Genomic DNA, 16286 nt, shown 5'->3' with positions numbered 1-16286 from the left:
GTGCATCCGAGTTCAGATTGCTGTCCAGAGCGGTCACAATGGTGCACTGTGGGATAACTCCTGGAGGCCAATACCATCGAATTGTGGCCACACTAACCCTAATTCGAAATGGCAATGTCGATTTCGGCGCTACTCCCCTCGTCTGGGAGGAGTACATAAATCGATTTTTAGAGCCCTTTATGTCGAAGTAAATGGCTTCGTTGTGTGGACGGGTGCAGGGTTAATTCGATTTAACGCTGCTAAATTCAAACTAAACTCATAGTGTAGACCGGGCCAGAGAGATGGGAAGAAACTAAAGATGGGAAGACTGCAGAGATTCAGGCAGGGCCAAGGGATTTCTGCATGTTAACTGCTTCACAACTACTTCACTTCTCCAAAGAGGGTTAAACTATAAACCAGAAGCTTCACACCCCTGGTATGGATATCTGGGAGAGGGTGTGTTCAAGCACAGCTGAGTTTGAAGGGTTGGCCCTGCACCCAGAATGGCTAGGCAGCTTGCCAGAGCATTCCAGCTCTCAGGAGGGAGCGTTAGACTACAGGTCTGTACTTGGAGATGTGCCTAGGGACCCAAAGATTAGGGCGGCGGCTGGACTCTGTTCAGGTCAGACAGACCACCTGGGGATTCAGGGACACAGAAGTGTGGATTCCCCTTACAGGAGTCCAGCTGGTGGCTGGAAAGGAGCCTCCAGCCAGGTCTGTGACACAGCTGTAAAGCAGATGGCGAGGAATCCAGGAAGTTAGAAAATCCGGGTGAAGATGCAGCTGCCTTGCCATGAACATTGCTAAAATAGGAACATTTAATATAGGCAGTAGTTAGACTGGTGCCGTCACTAACGTTAAACAATGGCTTTTGACCAAGGGTCAACCAATCACTCACAAGTTGTTGGCATCTTGAACTAATAGAGCAAATGTATTAACAATTAATTTCAATAGTAAAGCTAGAACTTCCCCTCCCAGTTTTCACCGGGTATGAGGTCGTAGCCCACAGCTTCACCTGAACACCAAACTAGTTGAAACTCCACCAGTGAAGGTGGTGTGTCCATCTTCTCCTTGTTGCTTCCACAGAAGCAGGCAAACTAGTTCAGATCCAATCTTATTCTGCAAAATAAATTGAATACTTTTCAAGTGGCAAATGGAATGGAACAGTGGAACATGCTCTAGCCTGTTACGGAGGGGAGAGTATTGAGTGGTCTGAATTTGCCAGCCTGGCCTGAACTTCACAAACACAGTGAAGGACAGGAATGAAACTTCTTACAGCTTCCATCACCACTGTGAGGAAGGAACATAAGAACTCTAAGCCACAATTAATAGGAATCAGAGAGTTTTCTGCCTCTTGTCTCCTCTTTGCATGGTCCTTTTGAAAACTGAAGTCGCTCATGACACAAGTTTGCTAAATGTTTCAGTGTCACTGAATCCACATTTTTCACTGAAAAACTGTTTTAGACAAACAATTTTGCCCAGCACTATTCATGAATATAGGTAAAGAGCATACAGGTACCACTATCACAAGAGTTTGACACATGCTTCATTTATATGTACCACAGCATAGGCAAGAAGAGCTTGTTTTCAAGTTTGTCTTTGTAAACTCATTTCTTAATATGATATATAAATAGGCGAAACAAAATAAAACTATTTCCCCATGCTTATTTCCCCCCCCTCCCCCAATTCCTCACATCTTCTTGTCAATTGCTGGAAATGGGCCATTTTCATTACCACTACAAATGGTTCTTTTTCTCTCCTGCTGATAATAGCTCACCTTAACTGATCACTCTCCTTATAGTAGCAGCTGTGTTAGTCTGTATCCGCAAAAAGAACAGGAGTACTTGTGGCACCTTAGAGACTAACCAATTATGCTCAAATTTGTTAGTCTCTAAGGTGCCACAAGTACTCCTGTTCTTTTTGCGGATACAGACTAACACGGCTGCTACTCTAAAACCTGATATAGGTGAAGTGTAATACTGAATATTTCATAATCCTGATGGATCTTTCATATGAGCTGGGTGGGTTTGATTAATGGTAGGTAGGATTCCATACACACAATCTGAGGTTTCGGTAAAATATAGAACAAAAAATTGAAATGACATACTTAACAATGAATATGGGATAATAGCCATGCTGTCGTTCAGACCAAATATTACTACAACCAATATGTATAAGTGTTCTCTTCCCCCTACTAATTTTCATTTCACTTTGGCAGAATTTTTCCTGTTAAATCAAATTTTGCTCAAATCCCAGGTTTATGCGAACAAATCTGTAATCTTTATCTATGATAACATAAGCACCTTCTACAGTAAGATCTGCTTTTTGATATTGTCACTCTAGAGGCTGTGAGAGATTACACTGATTTCTAAGGGTGACTGTTCTGTGACTATTCAACATTCAGCTTATGACTACACATTTATGAAACACAACAAATCAGAATATAGCAGGACACTATCTAGTACAAACCTAACAGCATTATCTTCATCATTAAAGCATGTTAATTTCTCTGTGTACCACACACATTTCATATTGTAGGATTTTGAAGTTATGATCATAGTCTAAGAGAGAAATTTCACACACCACACACAGAATTAGCTTTTACATTTTGTGTAAAGCAACAGAATTAGAATAAGAAAGTTACCAGTTTGTGAAGTAAAATACCACAAGTGCTTAATTCTTCTTAGGTACCATTAAATGAATCCAAACTTTCTGATGCAAAAGACTTTTGTTGTGATACTAGTAGAGCTAGACCAGCCAATCTTAAGACATCTCTATCCAAATATTACATGGCAACACTTCATTTTAAGTATCTCTCAATTAACATACTATTATATTGAGATTTCAATTAATTAGAAAAAACTTAGTCAAATACCTATGGGGGGAGATCAATTCAAATTTGAAAGACTGACATTTGCATCTTGACAAAAAACAAAATATGTGGCCCAGCTGAAGTTTCTTACTTATTTTTGAGCCTTAATAAGTAGTGATCAAGTTAGTGTGATGAGATTTCACTCTCTTAGCTGACTAAGATTTCCCTGACAGGCAGGAGCATATTAGGTTCTGGCCTGAATATTAGCTCCATGTGGGCAGACTCCTGCACCTATGTTGAACCCCACTGACTTCAATGGGGCTCCACATGGGGGCAGGGGTCCGCAAGCGTGCAACATCATGCAGGATCAGGCCCTTACTGTCCACATAGACTTCTTCACATGACTCCTTAATGAGAACTGAAGGCAGCAATTTTGAATCAGACACCGGAGACCACCAGTGACTAACACAGACAGGTATTTAAAGAATCCAGATGATTTACTTGCAACTTGCTTTAATTGTAATTTTCTTTTTAATGCATTTTGCCTCAAGACCCTTAAAAATGTTTCTGCAGCACATTATCAAATTATTAAGTAAAAGGAAATTGATTTTTGCTGATCAGCCAAAAATTAAACTGAACCTGATTTACTAGACAGCCAGGATCTTCACCAAGTCCTACAGCTGGACTAATAAAATAAAATATGGTTCAAGAGCAGAGCTTCCTTTCCCCAAAGGAAAAAAAAGCAAAGTAGTTGAATGCCAAAATTTATGTGGCTGATTCTGGGCAAAAAAGCACTTTGCATTTTTGAAAAAATTCATTAGCAAATGCTTGTCTTAAAGTCTTTGTTTCATGTCCAGTACCATAGCACTGTATAAATGAATGGCAGTAAACCAATAATGTACCTTATCAACCATGAGGAAATTCTCTACTTTTTCTCCATTTTCACAGGTAATATCTCCAACTTCTTTTACAGCTGTCGGTAAAAGCTCTTTCACCTCCTGGGCTATTATTCCTGTTTGCAAAATAATGAAAACTAGTGTTAAAAAAAACATAATTTACTCTCAGATTGCACGAAAGCTTATGCTCCACTACATCTGTTAGTCTATAAAGTGCCACAGGACTCTTTGTTACTGTCAGATTGTAATTTGTATTCTCCGTAATGTGTCTATCCTAAAACCTACAAGTTGAACTGTGCAGAAACCAGATTTTCCTTTTTGTAGGAGATTCTGCTATTTTAATTTTTTTTCCATTCCAAAATGGAACAAAACAAATTTCCTGAGAACCAAAATTCAAAATATGTTAATTATTATTGTTCTTATTATAGGTCAATCAAAACATTTGATAAAATCTAAATGTTCTATTCCAGTTTTGACTCTGTATTTTATATTACCTAAATATAAAATTAAAAATTGAAAGAAAAATAATCTTGATAAGAATACTTCATTCTGGTTTGCTTGTTTTTCCCATATCTAAGCATGTTTCTACAAAATGTTTCAATTTTGACAATATAGCGTTTTCTGATGGAGAAACATTCCCTCAGAAAATTTTCAAACAGCTCTAGTTACAGGTTTTTATTATTTTAGTCTTCACCATTCTAAACCACACACTCTCTTATCTAGAACTACTATCTGCTTCTACCAATATATATTATTTACTGGATGGCTCAATTAGAAATATAGAATTTGCTCTATAGGACAGACCAGCTGGGTCCCTAGCCCAATTTCCTGTGTTTCTGACATTGGCCATAATCAGATGCTTAAGGGGAAGAAACCCCAGAACTGACAATTTTGGAATAACCTTTCTTCTAACCTCCCCTTTAGTTAGAGACTGTCTTATTCCCTGAAACAAGAGAGCTTTTATCCTTAATTTTTAATCTCATCCAATGTAATGTTCTAGTTGTCCATATAAATGTCTAATTGTTTATAAAATTCCCAAATTCTTGGCCTTTACAGTAGCCTATGGAACTCATTGCCCCCAGATGATCATGTAGATTTGCTGCCCTTCCAATTCATTGACTATCTTCTTGTTCTTGTATTATGAGAAGGAGTAATAGGTAACACCCTTCTGGCTATGAGGAAGCTCCTTCTCCTTCAACTTGTTTCTTTCTTGTTATTTAGATTTGCAAGCCATTTGGAGCAGGAGGCTGTAATTTACTATATGTTTTGGACAGTCCCTAGGCACAATGGGTCCTGATTCTGTCTGAGGTCTGCATGTGCTCCTGCAATACAAATAATAATTACAAGTTATCTGCTCTTTGCAATTTGTTATTTGCTACACCTAAGTTGAAGAGCATGTAAAGGGCAGGGAGAAGACAGTGATGTGAAACATTTCTCTTCCCATTTGGTTCCATATAGTGTGGGAAGTGGAGAGAAGCAGATGGACATAGTGGATGGGAAAGAAGGAACAGCAAACACAGAGGTTACAGAGGTAAAAATATAAGCTATGGATTCAAAGTGAACATTGAGGAAGAAGGGAGAAGAAAACATGGAAAAGAAGAGGAAAGGAATAGCAAAACAATTACAAATACTAAAGAAAAAATAACCAAGAAGTAGTCAGATCATAGAACCATAGGACTGGAAGGGACCTCGAGAGGTCATCTAGTCCAGTTCCCTGCATTCATGGCAGGACAAAGTATTATCTAGACCATCCCTGACAAGTGTTTGTCTAACCTGCTCTTAAAAATCTCCACTGACAGAGATTCCACAATCTCTCTAGACAATTTATTCCAATGTTTAACCATCCTGACAGGAAGTTTTTCCTTGCCCAACCTAAACCGCCATTGCTGCAATTTAAGCCCATTGCTTGTCCTATCCTCAGAGGTTAAGGAGAAAACATTTTCTTCCTCCTCCTTGTAACAACCTTTTATGTACCTGAAAATTGTTGTCATGTCCCCCCTTAGTCTTCCCTTCTCCAGACTAAATAAACCCAGTTTTTCCAATCTTCCCTCATAGGTCATGTCTTCTAGACCTTTAATCATTTTTGTCGCTCTTCTCTGGACTGTCTCCAATTTGTCCACATCTTTCCTGAAATGTGGTGCTCAGAACTGGACACAATACTCCAGTTAAGCCCTAATCAGTGCAGAGTAGAGCAGAATTACTTCTTATGTCTTGCTTACAATACCCCTGCTGATACTTCCCAGAATTATGTTTCCTCTTTTTTTTTTTTTTGCACAACAGTGTTACATTGTTGATTCATATTTAGCTTGTGATCCACTCCTTCCTAGGCAGTCATTTCCCATTTTGTATGTGTGCAACTGATTCCTCCTTCCTATGTGGAGTACTTTGCATTTGTCCTTACTGAATTTCACCCTATTTTGAATTTTAATCATATCCTCCCAAACCACTTGCAACCCCTCCTAGGTTGGTAACATCTGCAAACTTTGCCAGAAGCTGGGAGTGGGTGAAGGGGATGGATCATTTGATGATTTCCTCTTCTGTTCATTCCCTCTGGGGCACCTGGCATTGGCCACTGTAGGAAGACAGGATACTGGGCTAGATGGACCTTTGGTCTGACCCAGAATGGCCGTTTTTATGTTCTTATGTAATGGTTTTCCAACCAGTTATGCACCTACCTTACAGTAGCTCCGTCTAGGTTGTATTTCGCTAGTTTGTTTATAAGAAGGTCATGCAGGTCAATATCAAAAGCCTTACTAAAGTCAAGATATACTACATCTACCACTTCCCCCTCCCCGCCCATCACTCCATCCACAGGTTGATTTGACATGATTTGTTCTTCACAAATCCATGCTGACTGTTACTTATCACTTATAGACAAAGGAAAAGAGACATGAAGGTATTCAACCTGTCTTGGACCTTAGATCTCCACAAGATTTACAAAAGAAGCCAAATCTCAATAGACTCAATAGACATTTTTGTTTTGTTTTAAGCGCAAATTTTCAGCCCACATGTGTATGGCAGCATGTAGCACAACGAGATCCTGGTCTATGATGAGGGCTCCTTGGTACCATGGTAATACAGGTAAATAATCATATGGATTTATGTTTTAAATGCTCAAATATACAAAAAATGGTGGAAACAATTTGGCTAAAACTTTTAAAAAGATGCATCCTTTTTGGACTGAGACCAAGCATGGACAATGTCAGCTGACTGCACCTACTAAAATGGAGACATATACACACATAATCAGATACCCACATACTCTCATACGCATCAGTTTTAAAAGAAAAACACTGCAAGAGGCCTTAGGATCCTAAAAATGAGGTTGAAATACCAGGGAATTAATCATTATGATACAACATACAAATATAAAATGACAGACACTAGAACAGAAGGAAAATTGATTGAATACCTGTTTCGTGGGTACTGTTTATTCCCATTACAGATGCAAATTCAGGCTTGTAGTCATACTCAACCAACCTCATTTGAGCTATTCTTCTCAGCTGCTCAGTTGGGTCAACCTAATTGCACAAAGACCAGGTTTCACATGTTCCAATATTAAGGATCAGAGTCACCTCAAAGGTATAACTAGCATGACACAGCTGCCATCTGACATCTCCCAATTCATCATTAACCAGCTGTTATTTTTACTTGTATTCCCAGTTACATTTCAATCAAACCACTTCATTTACAGACACACATCCTCATCCAAGTTCAAAGAGGATGGCTCCACAACGCACAGCAATGCATTCATTTTCCTAAGGCCAACATTCCGACGTGTCTAAGATAACAGAATCTACTTCATGTGTGTCAGAATGATAATTCATACATGCACTGTGGTGTAAACGTAAATGCCTTAAAAGCTCCACAGCACTCACCTCCTGGATATTCTGTTTTGCTCGCCTGTCAGATGGATGCATGACTGTCCCCATCACTTTCACATTTCCACAGACAACCAGTGCTTCATCTGGTGCATCTGTGTTAATTCCTACTCGACCATGACAGACTATGGTCTCTGGAACATGTCCTCGCTGCCACAACACATCACTGTCATTCTCAAACTGCCCAGGGTTAGATGCCTGAAAAAATGCGTTACAGTCAAAGACACAGTAGCACGGATTTACTATTGCTTTATCCAATTTACCAAAGGAATATGAAATGCCATACAAATCTTCCACATTTAAACTACATTTTTGAACTTCTTTGACACATCAGAATGGATAACCTCTAAAGAAATGTTTCCCACCTAGAACATTTTCAGTGCCCGCAAAGCCTTTTCTTGTATTATATTTTACTATAATGTTAAGGAAGATGGTCAACTTCAAAGCATTTCAAGTAACTAGGTTTGTGATCAGACCTCAGAATCATTTCTGATTTGCCAACAAACTGTCTTCTGGCCTACTAGCTCACAAAGGACTGGACACTGGACAAGAGAAAGAAAGGCAGATTTTAACACGTCTGACTCGAAAGATTCCCCATTCCCTAAAGAAACCCATTGAACATACAGATTTATCTTCTTTTTTTTACCCATTTTCAGAAACTCTCCTTTTTTGTCCAAGGTCCATGCTGAACAGATAAGAGGTGGGTTTGGGCTTGAATTCATGCATACTGCATTCCCAACATGCACACACTCTGGACTGTAAATCAGACCGAAGGTACATTGTTGCCCACATTGTGTACCTAGGAATAACTTTTATATTTACAAAACTATCCCACAACTATATTATTTGAAGTGGCCGATTACTACTTCTTTATTGTGAGCTGGTTGGGGTCAAGGACTATCTTTTTGTTCTGTATTTGTCCAGCATCCAGCACAATGGGGTCCAGGTCCAGGACTAGGGCTCTGAAGTGCTACTTTAACAACAACATTGTACCAATTTCCTCTTCCCTTTGCCCGCTTGTGTCTTTTAGAATATAAGCTCTTTGTGACCGAGACTCGGTCTTCTTTTATGTCTGAAAAGCACTTAGCATCTTGTGGGTGTTTCCAGAAACAAACAAACAAACAAAATTAAGCAATGTATTGAATCCAAGACCCCTATGTGCTTTAAACAACCTATGCCTTATTAAGATGCCTCAGGAAAATAATAGAACAATGAGATTTTCTAACGGCTTAACTTTTTTTTATGGGTAATAACATTGCTGACTAAAGTGGACATAGATAAATTGACTTTGTAACAGCAATTGCAACAAATCAAAGCTACTAGATGAATTCCACTTTCATTTATCAACTGATACATGGAAATTTCCATCATATTCAAACATATTTGCATAGGTCCGGAGACATGCAAGGTTTAAAAACAGCAGTTCCTGGAGAAGTCACCATCTGTAATACATATAACTTTTGCACTCATAAGTTAAGTCAGCTGGCATTTTCAATGAGGGACTCCTAAATAAGCATCAAAGAATCCTGTGGCACCTTATAGACTAACAGACGTTTTGCAGCATGAGCTTTCGTGGGTGAATACCCACTTCTTCGGATGCAAGTGGTGGAAATTTCCTGGGGCAGGTATATATAAGCAAGCAAGAAGCAAGCTAGAGATAACGAGGTTAGATCAATCAGGGTGGATGAGGCCCTGTTCTAGCAGTTGAGGTGTGAAATGGCTTGCCAATTACAGAACCAGTTTCTCCTCCCTTGGTTTTCACACCTCAACTCCTAGAACAGGGCCTCATCCACCCTGATTGATCTAACCTCGTTATCTCTAGCTTGCTTCTTGCTTGCTTATATATACCTGCCCCAGGAAATTTCCACCACTTGCATCCGAAGAAGTGGGTATTCACCCACGAAAGCTCATGCTGCAAAACGTCTGTTAGTCTATAAGGTGCCACAGGATTCTTTGTGCCAAAATACCAATGTGCCAAAAACTCAGCACTCATTTATAAGGCCTTGTGTTTTCGCAAGGCTACACCATCTGTGATACAGAGAATTGTGCACTTCTAACTGTCACAATTAGAGCATGATTTGATGTGCCTGTTAACCACTACTCAGTTTGTAGTTCTTTAATCTTTAATTCTGCAGTATGGAGGACCAGAGTGTATGCTTTTCCCACCACACTGCAGTAAGCGATGTCTTTATATACATGACCCTGCCTTCCATTCCAAACATATCAGACCAGAACACTGATATAGTCCCTTTTACTGATATTGCCACTGTTTAGATTCTCAGTCCTCTACTTTTGTCCATTCAGTCATTTATTTATTTGACTGGCACCATAGGCACAAAGGCTAAAAAAAAAAAAAAAAAATCTACTCTCACTCACTAGTGCCATCTGATATGCTTCCCCTGGTGGGTGTGGGAGCCCAAACCATGAACTTCTGCAGAACATAAGCTTTCATTTAAAGCAAAAATTAAGATACTAGCCCTTATGGTTTGTAAGATAATGATCCAAATGTGAATTGGATGCAAAAAAGAAGTTGTCTTCCTGAATCTGTGAACAGACAGCTCCAACAGCTCTGCTTTACCAAGCAGCAGCAAAGCGAAATTATAGAACGGGTCAGTTTTACTGCTGCTATTCAAAATAATCTGTGCAGCAGAAAAACTGCCAAGACTCAGATGAGTTTCATGCTGCTACTGCTTGGAAAAACTATGAGCAGTAACAGAGGCAGGCACTGGAGTTATTCATGGGAGCAGGGAACTGAAAACTGAGGCTGCAGGAGAGATACAGTAGTATAGAACTCATTAGTTGATTTATAGAAATGTATACTACAACCACCTACAAACAAGCACCCAGCCCAAGCTCACAACACCTGGGCAATTAAAAAAAATATTTATAACAAAAATGAACAGACTCCAGCAATTATGCCCCCCCCACCCCCACACACACCCCTAAAGGGGGAACGGGAGGACCTAGGCCTAGTTATTACAAACTATTAAATTGTTATGAAGTACATGTATCACACAGCAAAAATACTACAAAACTATAATAGCTGTGTATATGATCTCATTTCTACAGCTCTGAGATCTACTGATGAAAAGCACTATATAAGAAGTAGGTATGTAATTAAAAAGAAAAAGTATGAAATGTTTCTCATAATAGGTCAGTGGCACATGTAATTAGACCTGGGTGTAATCTTTCAGTGAAAACTTTTTTTCAGTGAAAAATGCAGATTCAGTGAAACAAACATTTAGTGAATTCACATTGATTTTGCTAAGTTGTCCATTTTGGAAAAAAAATGGAGGAAAAATCAAATGTTTCACTTTGACTTTTTTTTTTTTATAAATGAAATGATTCCATTTTTCTGTCTGAAATTACCTTTAATTTTATTTTAAAATTTGTAAAAATGTTTACAAATGCTCCAAATCAAAACAAAATGTTTTGTTCAACCAGAATTTTTTTTAATTCATCAAAACTTAAAAAATAAATCATTTCCAGTTCAACCAAAACCAATTTTTGTTTTGTTGGCATTGACAGTGAACTGCAAAATCTATTATTTTTTCAGCTCTACGTCAGTTCTCTTTCATCTTATTTAATTCTCAATATTTCTACAAAAGAGAACATGAACTTTTCCTTTTAAAGTGCAGTCCAATGGTAATTATAAAAAAATAGCTTCTATTTAGCATATCTATTCCTTTCGTGTATTCAGAGTCAAATGTATTTTAATACAATGAGAAAATAAAAGTTCACTGTTTTTCCCTCCTTTTAACCCTGCAGAATCAACACAATTACGCATGTTCTGTGGGTTCTATCCTAACTTGCACCTCATCAACGCACTTGTTTACTAAGTTCCAGTATTAAGCCCGCTGAAAGCAATGGGACTGCACAGGTGTCATGAAGGGCATAAATTAGCCTGCAGAATATCTGACATGGGGGATGAGGCATGGACTGGGAAGTTTTTGACTCTCAACCTCAGAAAGTTTGCAGGCCTGGAAGCTAGAACTTATTATTTGTAAACTGAGCACAACTGATACAAAAATAATCAGGAGATAGTAAATATGGAATTTCAGGATGCCATTTTGAGTTACTTTTCAGAAAATAGAACTGCACTCTAAAAATCATGGGGACACTACCCCTCGTGGGCCCAATCCTGTAGACATTTCTCGCATGGGTAGTCCTATTTAGAAGGATTCCTTGCATGTTTAAAAATGAGCAAAACTGGGTCCAGTTGGATCTGCCCTAAAAGTTGTATTCAAAGGACAGAGCAAAAGACATCCCTTACTCTAAATTCCTTTTCATAAATGTGATACACACACACACACGCTTTTTCAAAAGTTAATTGTTCAAAAGTATCAGGTGCCTATTGTAGATTACAAGCTGCGCATAATTTAAAAACAATCCAAGAGCTTTCGAAAATTCCCCATATTTTTGTGTCTTCTCACTCCCTTCTCAACATGTGTGCCTCTTAAAACGTGTCCATCTTTCACACATGCACACACACAGACATACAGAACTATTTATAGCCTCACAATAAGCCCTCAAAAATATTAAGATCCCTAAATCACCATGTGTACTACAAACAATTATAAAATGCACACTGCCCAACAATAACCCAGACATTCTCCCTTGTGAAAAGAAAATAAGAATATGGCTCAAATAAATGTGTACCTACCCTCACAATGATCCTTTCAGAGACATGTGCAGACAATAAATAGGACTGGTCCTGACTGACAGCATATAGTCCAACCACCAGCATGAAGTATCTAATATTAAATTAATTTCAACGATTTAACAAGAAAGCTGAAATAATTTCACAGGCATAACATATCTGTGACATTAGTGGACCACCCTGACCAGCAAGGGCTTCTGTCACTGCCTGCCTTATAATTGTGGGTGTCTTAATAGTATGCTGCCATAGCTCAGAGCCCTGATAACAGTAGTCAGTCTACCAACATAAAGGTCTCACCCAGGCTTCCATCAGCCTGGTTACTCCTACAACCCTTCCAGTCCCGTGGTTCCCCTCCCCTTGGGGTCCAGACACTGACTGTCACACTATTTTCTGGCCAAATTATTCAGTATTTTAAATCTTGTATTTTAAACATAACTTTTTTTGCAGTATGGGAGGAAAATTAACACTTCTTACTCTCCGTTTAGTTCATTCTCTGATAAATACTCTTTGGACCCAATGCTCATTGAAGTCAACAGAAAGACTTCGTTATGTCCAACTCCAACCATTCAAGAAATCATGAATCAGGCCCCCCAAAACTCATGAGATTGGCTACAAATAAATAAGCTTTTAAACTCTATATCCAGGTTTCTTTTTATTTGCATTCTGGTTTCTGAGGCGTTAAGGTATAACTTGGGTGATATTTTCCAGCTTTGTGCTGCAACCATGAGGACTAGAAACTTTTTCTTTTTTTTTTGTAATAAAATGAAAACAGACTCTCACATAATTTTATTCAGGAGTTGGGTCTTTAAGAAAGACTCCAAAGACCATAAAACTCAGGATGAAATCATGAGCTGGCAACACAAACTTTCACTGACTTCAGTATATCTGCCTCATTATAAGCCAGGTCACTCCCCCTTTACACCCCCGCTCCCAGGGGACCATCACGCTACCTTTGGTCAGGATTAGGTTTCCCCTTTTTTCTCATGTTATTTGCTGTTGTTTCACTGAAATGTAACCTTCCCAGTGTCACTTTGGTTACCTGGTCTGCTGGTAGATCAAGTCTAAAACAGAAAAAGGAAACAAGTTAAGGGGCAAACCACCACCCTCACCTGGACCACTTCTAATTGTCCTGCAGATTTGCTCAAGCTGATTAATATGCTTCATTTTTCTGATTTAATATACTGAGCTGACAGCAGAGGCACCTCAGTAGATGTGGAATGCTCCCCAACTTATAAAAATGTCACATTTTCTTCTTTTATGACACCTTTCAACTTAGGGACCAAAGCACGTCAGCCTCACATTAACCAATAGATCACAACATCCTGTCAGATAGTTCAGTAAGGGGGTGAATGTAGTCAATCATGTACAGTATCCAACCAAGAGTATTAGTAACATTCATATACTAAGTGAAGGGATAGCTCAGTGGTATGAGCATTGGCCTGCTAAATGGGTTGTGAGCTCAATCCTTGAGGGGGCGATTTGGGGCAAAAATCTATTTGGGGATTGGTCCTGCTTTGAGCAGGGGGTTGGACTAGATGACCTCCTGAGGTCCCTTCCAACCCTGATATTCTATGATTTCTGCACCAAGAGCCACACATAGTAGGCCCATTAACATACATGGGTATTTGTTGCTAATTTAGGGCACTACCATACATCATTCAACCTACAGTAACACATTAACTAAACCATAATTTCTCTCCGGTTTGTTTTTACCTATATCTAATTTGCATTTTCATGTCCACTTTTCATCTGGTGTAAATAAATGTTACTCCTTCGGTGTCAGTGACGCTACATCAAGTTACACCAGTTGAGAATCTATCCCTTGGTAGCTAGAAAAAGAACCATGGCAGAAAAGGCTACGGGCTAATCTGTCCCCCACTTCCCAATTCAGAGCTTACCGCTGTGGATTTTTGAATAGGAGATGTAACCTTTTCTGAAACTTAATGTGGCAATTTTTCTCTATGTCATATCTATATGACATGCTGTGTTTTTGGAGCCATGTCGGTCCGAAGATATTAGAGAGAAAAAGTGATTAAGGTAGTGTCTTTTACTGGACCAACTTCTGTTGGTAAGAGAAGCCTAGAATTACCATCTATTTGCCATGAAACAACAATACCTGGTGAGGGGAATGGGGAGGGGGAAAAAATTCTTACTTTACAGGATTGAAAGATTTTTTGCTTCGGTCCGACTGAGACTGTTCAATGGTGATTATCTGATTTGGGGCGTCCACCTATAGTTAAAAGGAAATAACCTTTTCAAGTACAAATTTTAAAGTGTGACCAGTTACACTTTTAAAAGGTTAATTTTCTCACAAATAAATATAAAGAGTTGTAGTGAGAATAGACCAAAAGTCAATATGCACATTAATTAGAAAACCAAACTCTCTCCATTATTGTGGAACCACATATATAGTGACAGGAATTGCCACTTGTTCAGAGCAATGCTTCACTAGTCCAGACTCATGGATCCCACTGTAGCTAGTAATAACAGACATTTCAAAGGAAGGCGTAAAGCCTCCATTATGGAAAATTATGCAATAATATGTCAAGGGGAAAGTTTCTTCCTGATCCCAAGTTGTTAATGGTTGGTTTATGTCCTGAAGCATGAGTGTGGATATCTTTTATGAATATTTATACTAACCAGAAAATTCCAGAAATTCTTTTTAGACATGCCTAAACTTTTTCCCAGTCCTGTCAAGCTCTTTTTCCAATAATACCATGGGACAGTGAGTTCCACCAGTTAACTATGCATTAGCGTTCTAAGAAGCATGAAGCAAAGCAAAGTTATTAACTATGCTGTAAAAATACCTTTACAAATATTTCAAACTACTACCCTCTTCTGGTAAATAAAAGCTAGGGCAAATCTTCCAAAGAGAGGAGAACTTGAATACAAGAGCATTGCTATACACAAAAGGCATCTGAGGATGAGAGATGAAATTTTGGGTCCCATTTGAGTGACTGGAGAGAGCTTGGTTAAATTTTGTTTTGTTTTGCAGAAATTCTCCTCTAAACTGTCATTCCACACCCAAACCATGTACCCTCCTCCCACCCCTGCACTGTTTATGTATACAGTAAACTTGATCAATCAAGATGGCTGAATTGTTCATAATGACCAAATTAGCCCTTTTTCTGTTTGTAGATTGTCTGGGAATAGAATTCGATTTGTACCATTTTTGTGAACTACTTTTTTCAATTAGTCCTAATTCATTGTCTGTGACTGACCACCTAAGTCACATGGTACCATCTGCATTCCCTGATTGGATGACAAACTAACAGGAGGGAAATGAGTGTTGTCATGATAGCTGTACAAACATTACACCCTTCAGCACACATCTGCCCAAGTATGCACAAGAATCTCACGATCTGAACATATCCTGATGAACAAAATGTTGCTCATTCCATCAGTCACCAAAAAACTAACAAAAAGGGTCAACAGTAATTAAATTCATTCTGTTTTTTATTCAAATGATTGCAAATGCTTTTTGCACTATTCCTTCTGCTCTATTGATAATCACATACTTATAATGAAGAGAAATTAAAAGCACAGGGAGACTTACCTTAATTCCAAAAGTTTTCAAGTAAAACTTTTCAATAGGTTTCAACCCCAGCTGGGTTTTGACATATTTTGGATTCCCAACAACACTAATGTGGACTGTGATCTGGAAATGGTTCTTCTTCTGGCATACAAAAGCATCATCTGTTGTTGAAAAATTAAATCCTTTGTCTGTGACAATGTGGTATCCTACATCAGGGCTACAAAAACAGGAACAGCTGCAGTAAGCAAATGTACATTTCAGTGACAAACCCTCCTTATGTTCCTTTGGGTGGAGTTAAATACATAATAAAATCATAGGACTGGAAGGGACCTCAAGAGGTCATCTAGCCCAGTCCCCTGCACTCATGGTAGGACGAAGTATTATCTAGACCATTCTTCACAGATGTTTGTCTAACCTACTCTTAAAAATCTCCAATGATGGAGATTCCACAACCTCCCTAGGCAATTTATTCCAGTGCTTAACCACCCTGACAATTAGAAAGTTTTTCCTAATGTCCGACACC

At 38.7% G+C, this 16286-nt stretch overlaps 1 protein-coding gene across 1 annotated transcript in view; it reads right to left on the bottom strand.

The window, feature by feature from the left end:
• Window positions 1–16286, bottom strand: part of MYRFL (myelin regulatory factor like) — a 66565-nt gene that overhangs the window by 27373 nt on the left and 22906 nt on the right. The window contains exons 7-13 of the mRNA XM_044996683.1: window positions 15785–15980; window positions 14382–14458; window positions 13179–13289; window positions 12232–12322; window positions 7566–7766; window positions 7100–7208; window positions 3694–3803 (exon numbers count right to left, since the gene is read on the bottom strand). Coding sequence (XP_044852618.1) covers window positions 3694–3803; window positions 7100–7208; window positions 7566–7766; window positions 12232–12322; window positions 13179–13289; window positions 14382–14458; window positions 15785–15980 — 895 coding nt within the window. The remainder of the gene's footprint in view (window positions 1–3693; window positions 3804–7099; window positions 7209–7565; window positions 7767–12231; window positions 12323–13178; window positions 13290–14381; window positions 14459–15784; window positions 15981–16286) is intronic.

The sequence above is a fragment of the Mauremys mutica genome, chromosome 1 (genome assembly GCF_020497125.1).
Source record: "Mauremys mutica isolate MM-2020 ecotype Southern chromosome 1, ASM2049712v1, whole genome shotgun sequence".
Taxonomy (NCBI): Eukaryota; Metazoa; Chordata; order Testudines; family Geoemydidae; genus Mauremys; species Mauremys mutica.
The sequence above is the reverse complement of the archived record's forward strand: the minus strand, read 5'-3'. Positions and strand labels throughout refer to the sequence as shown.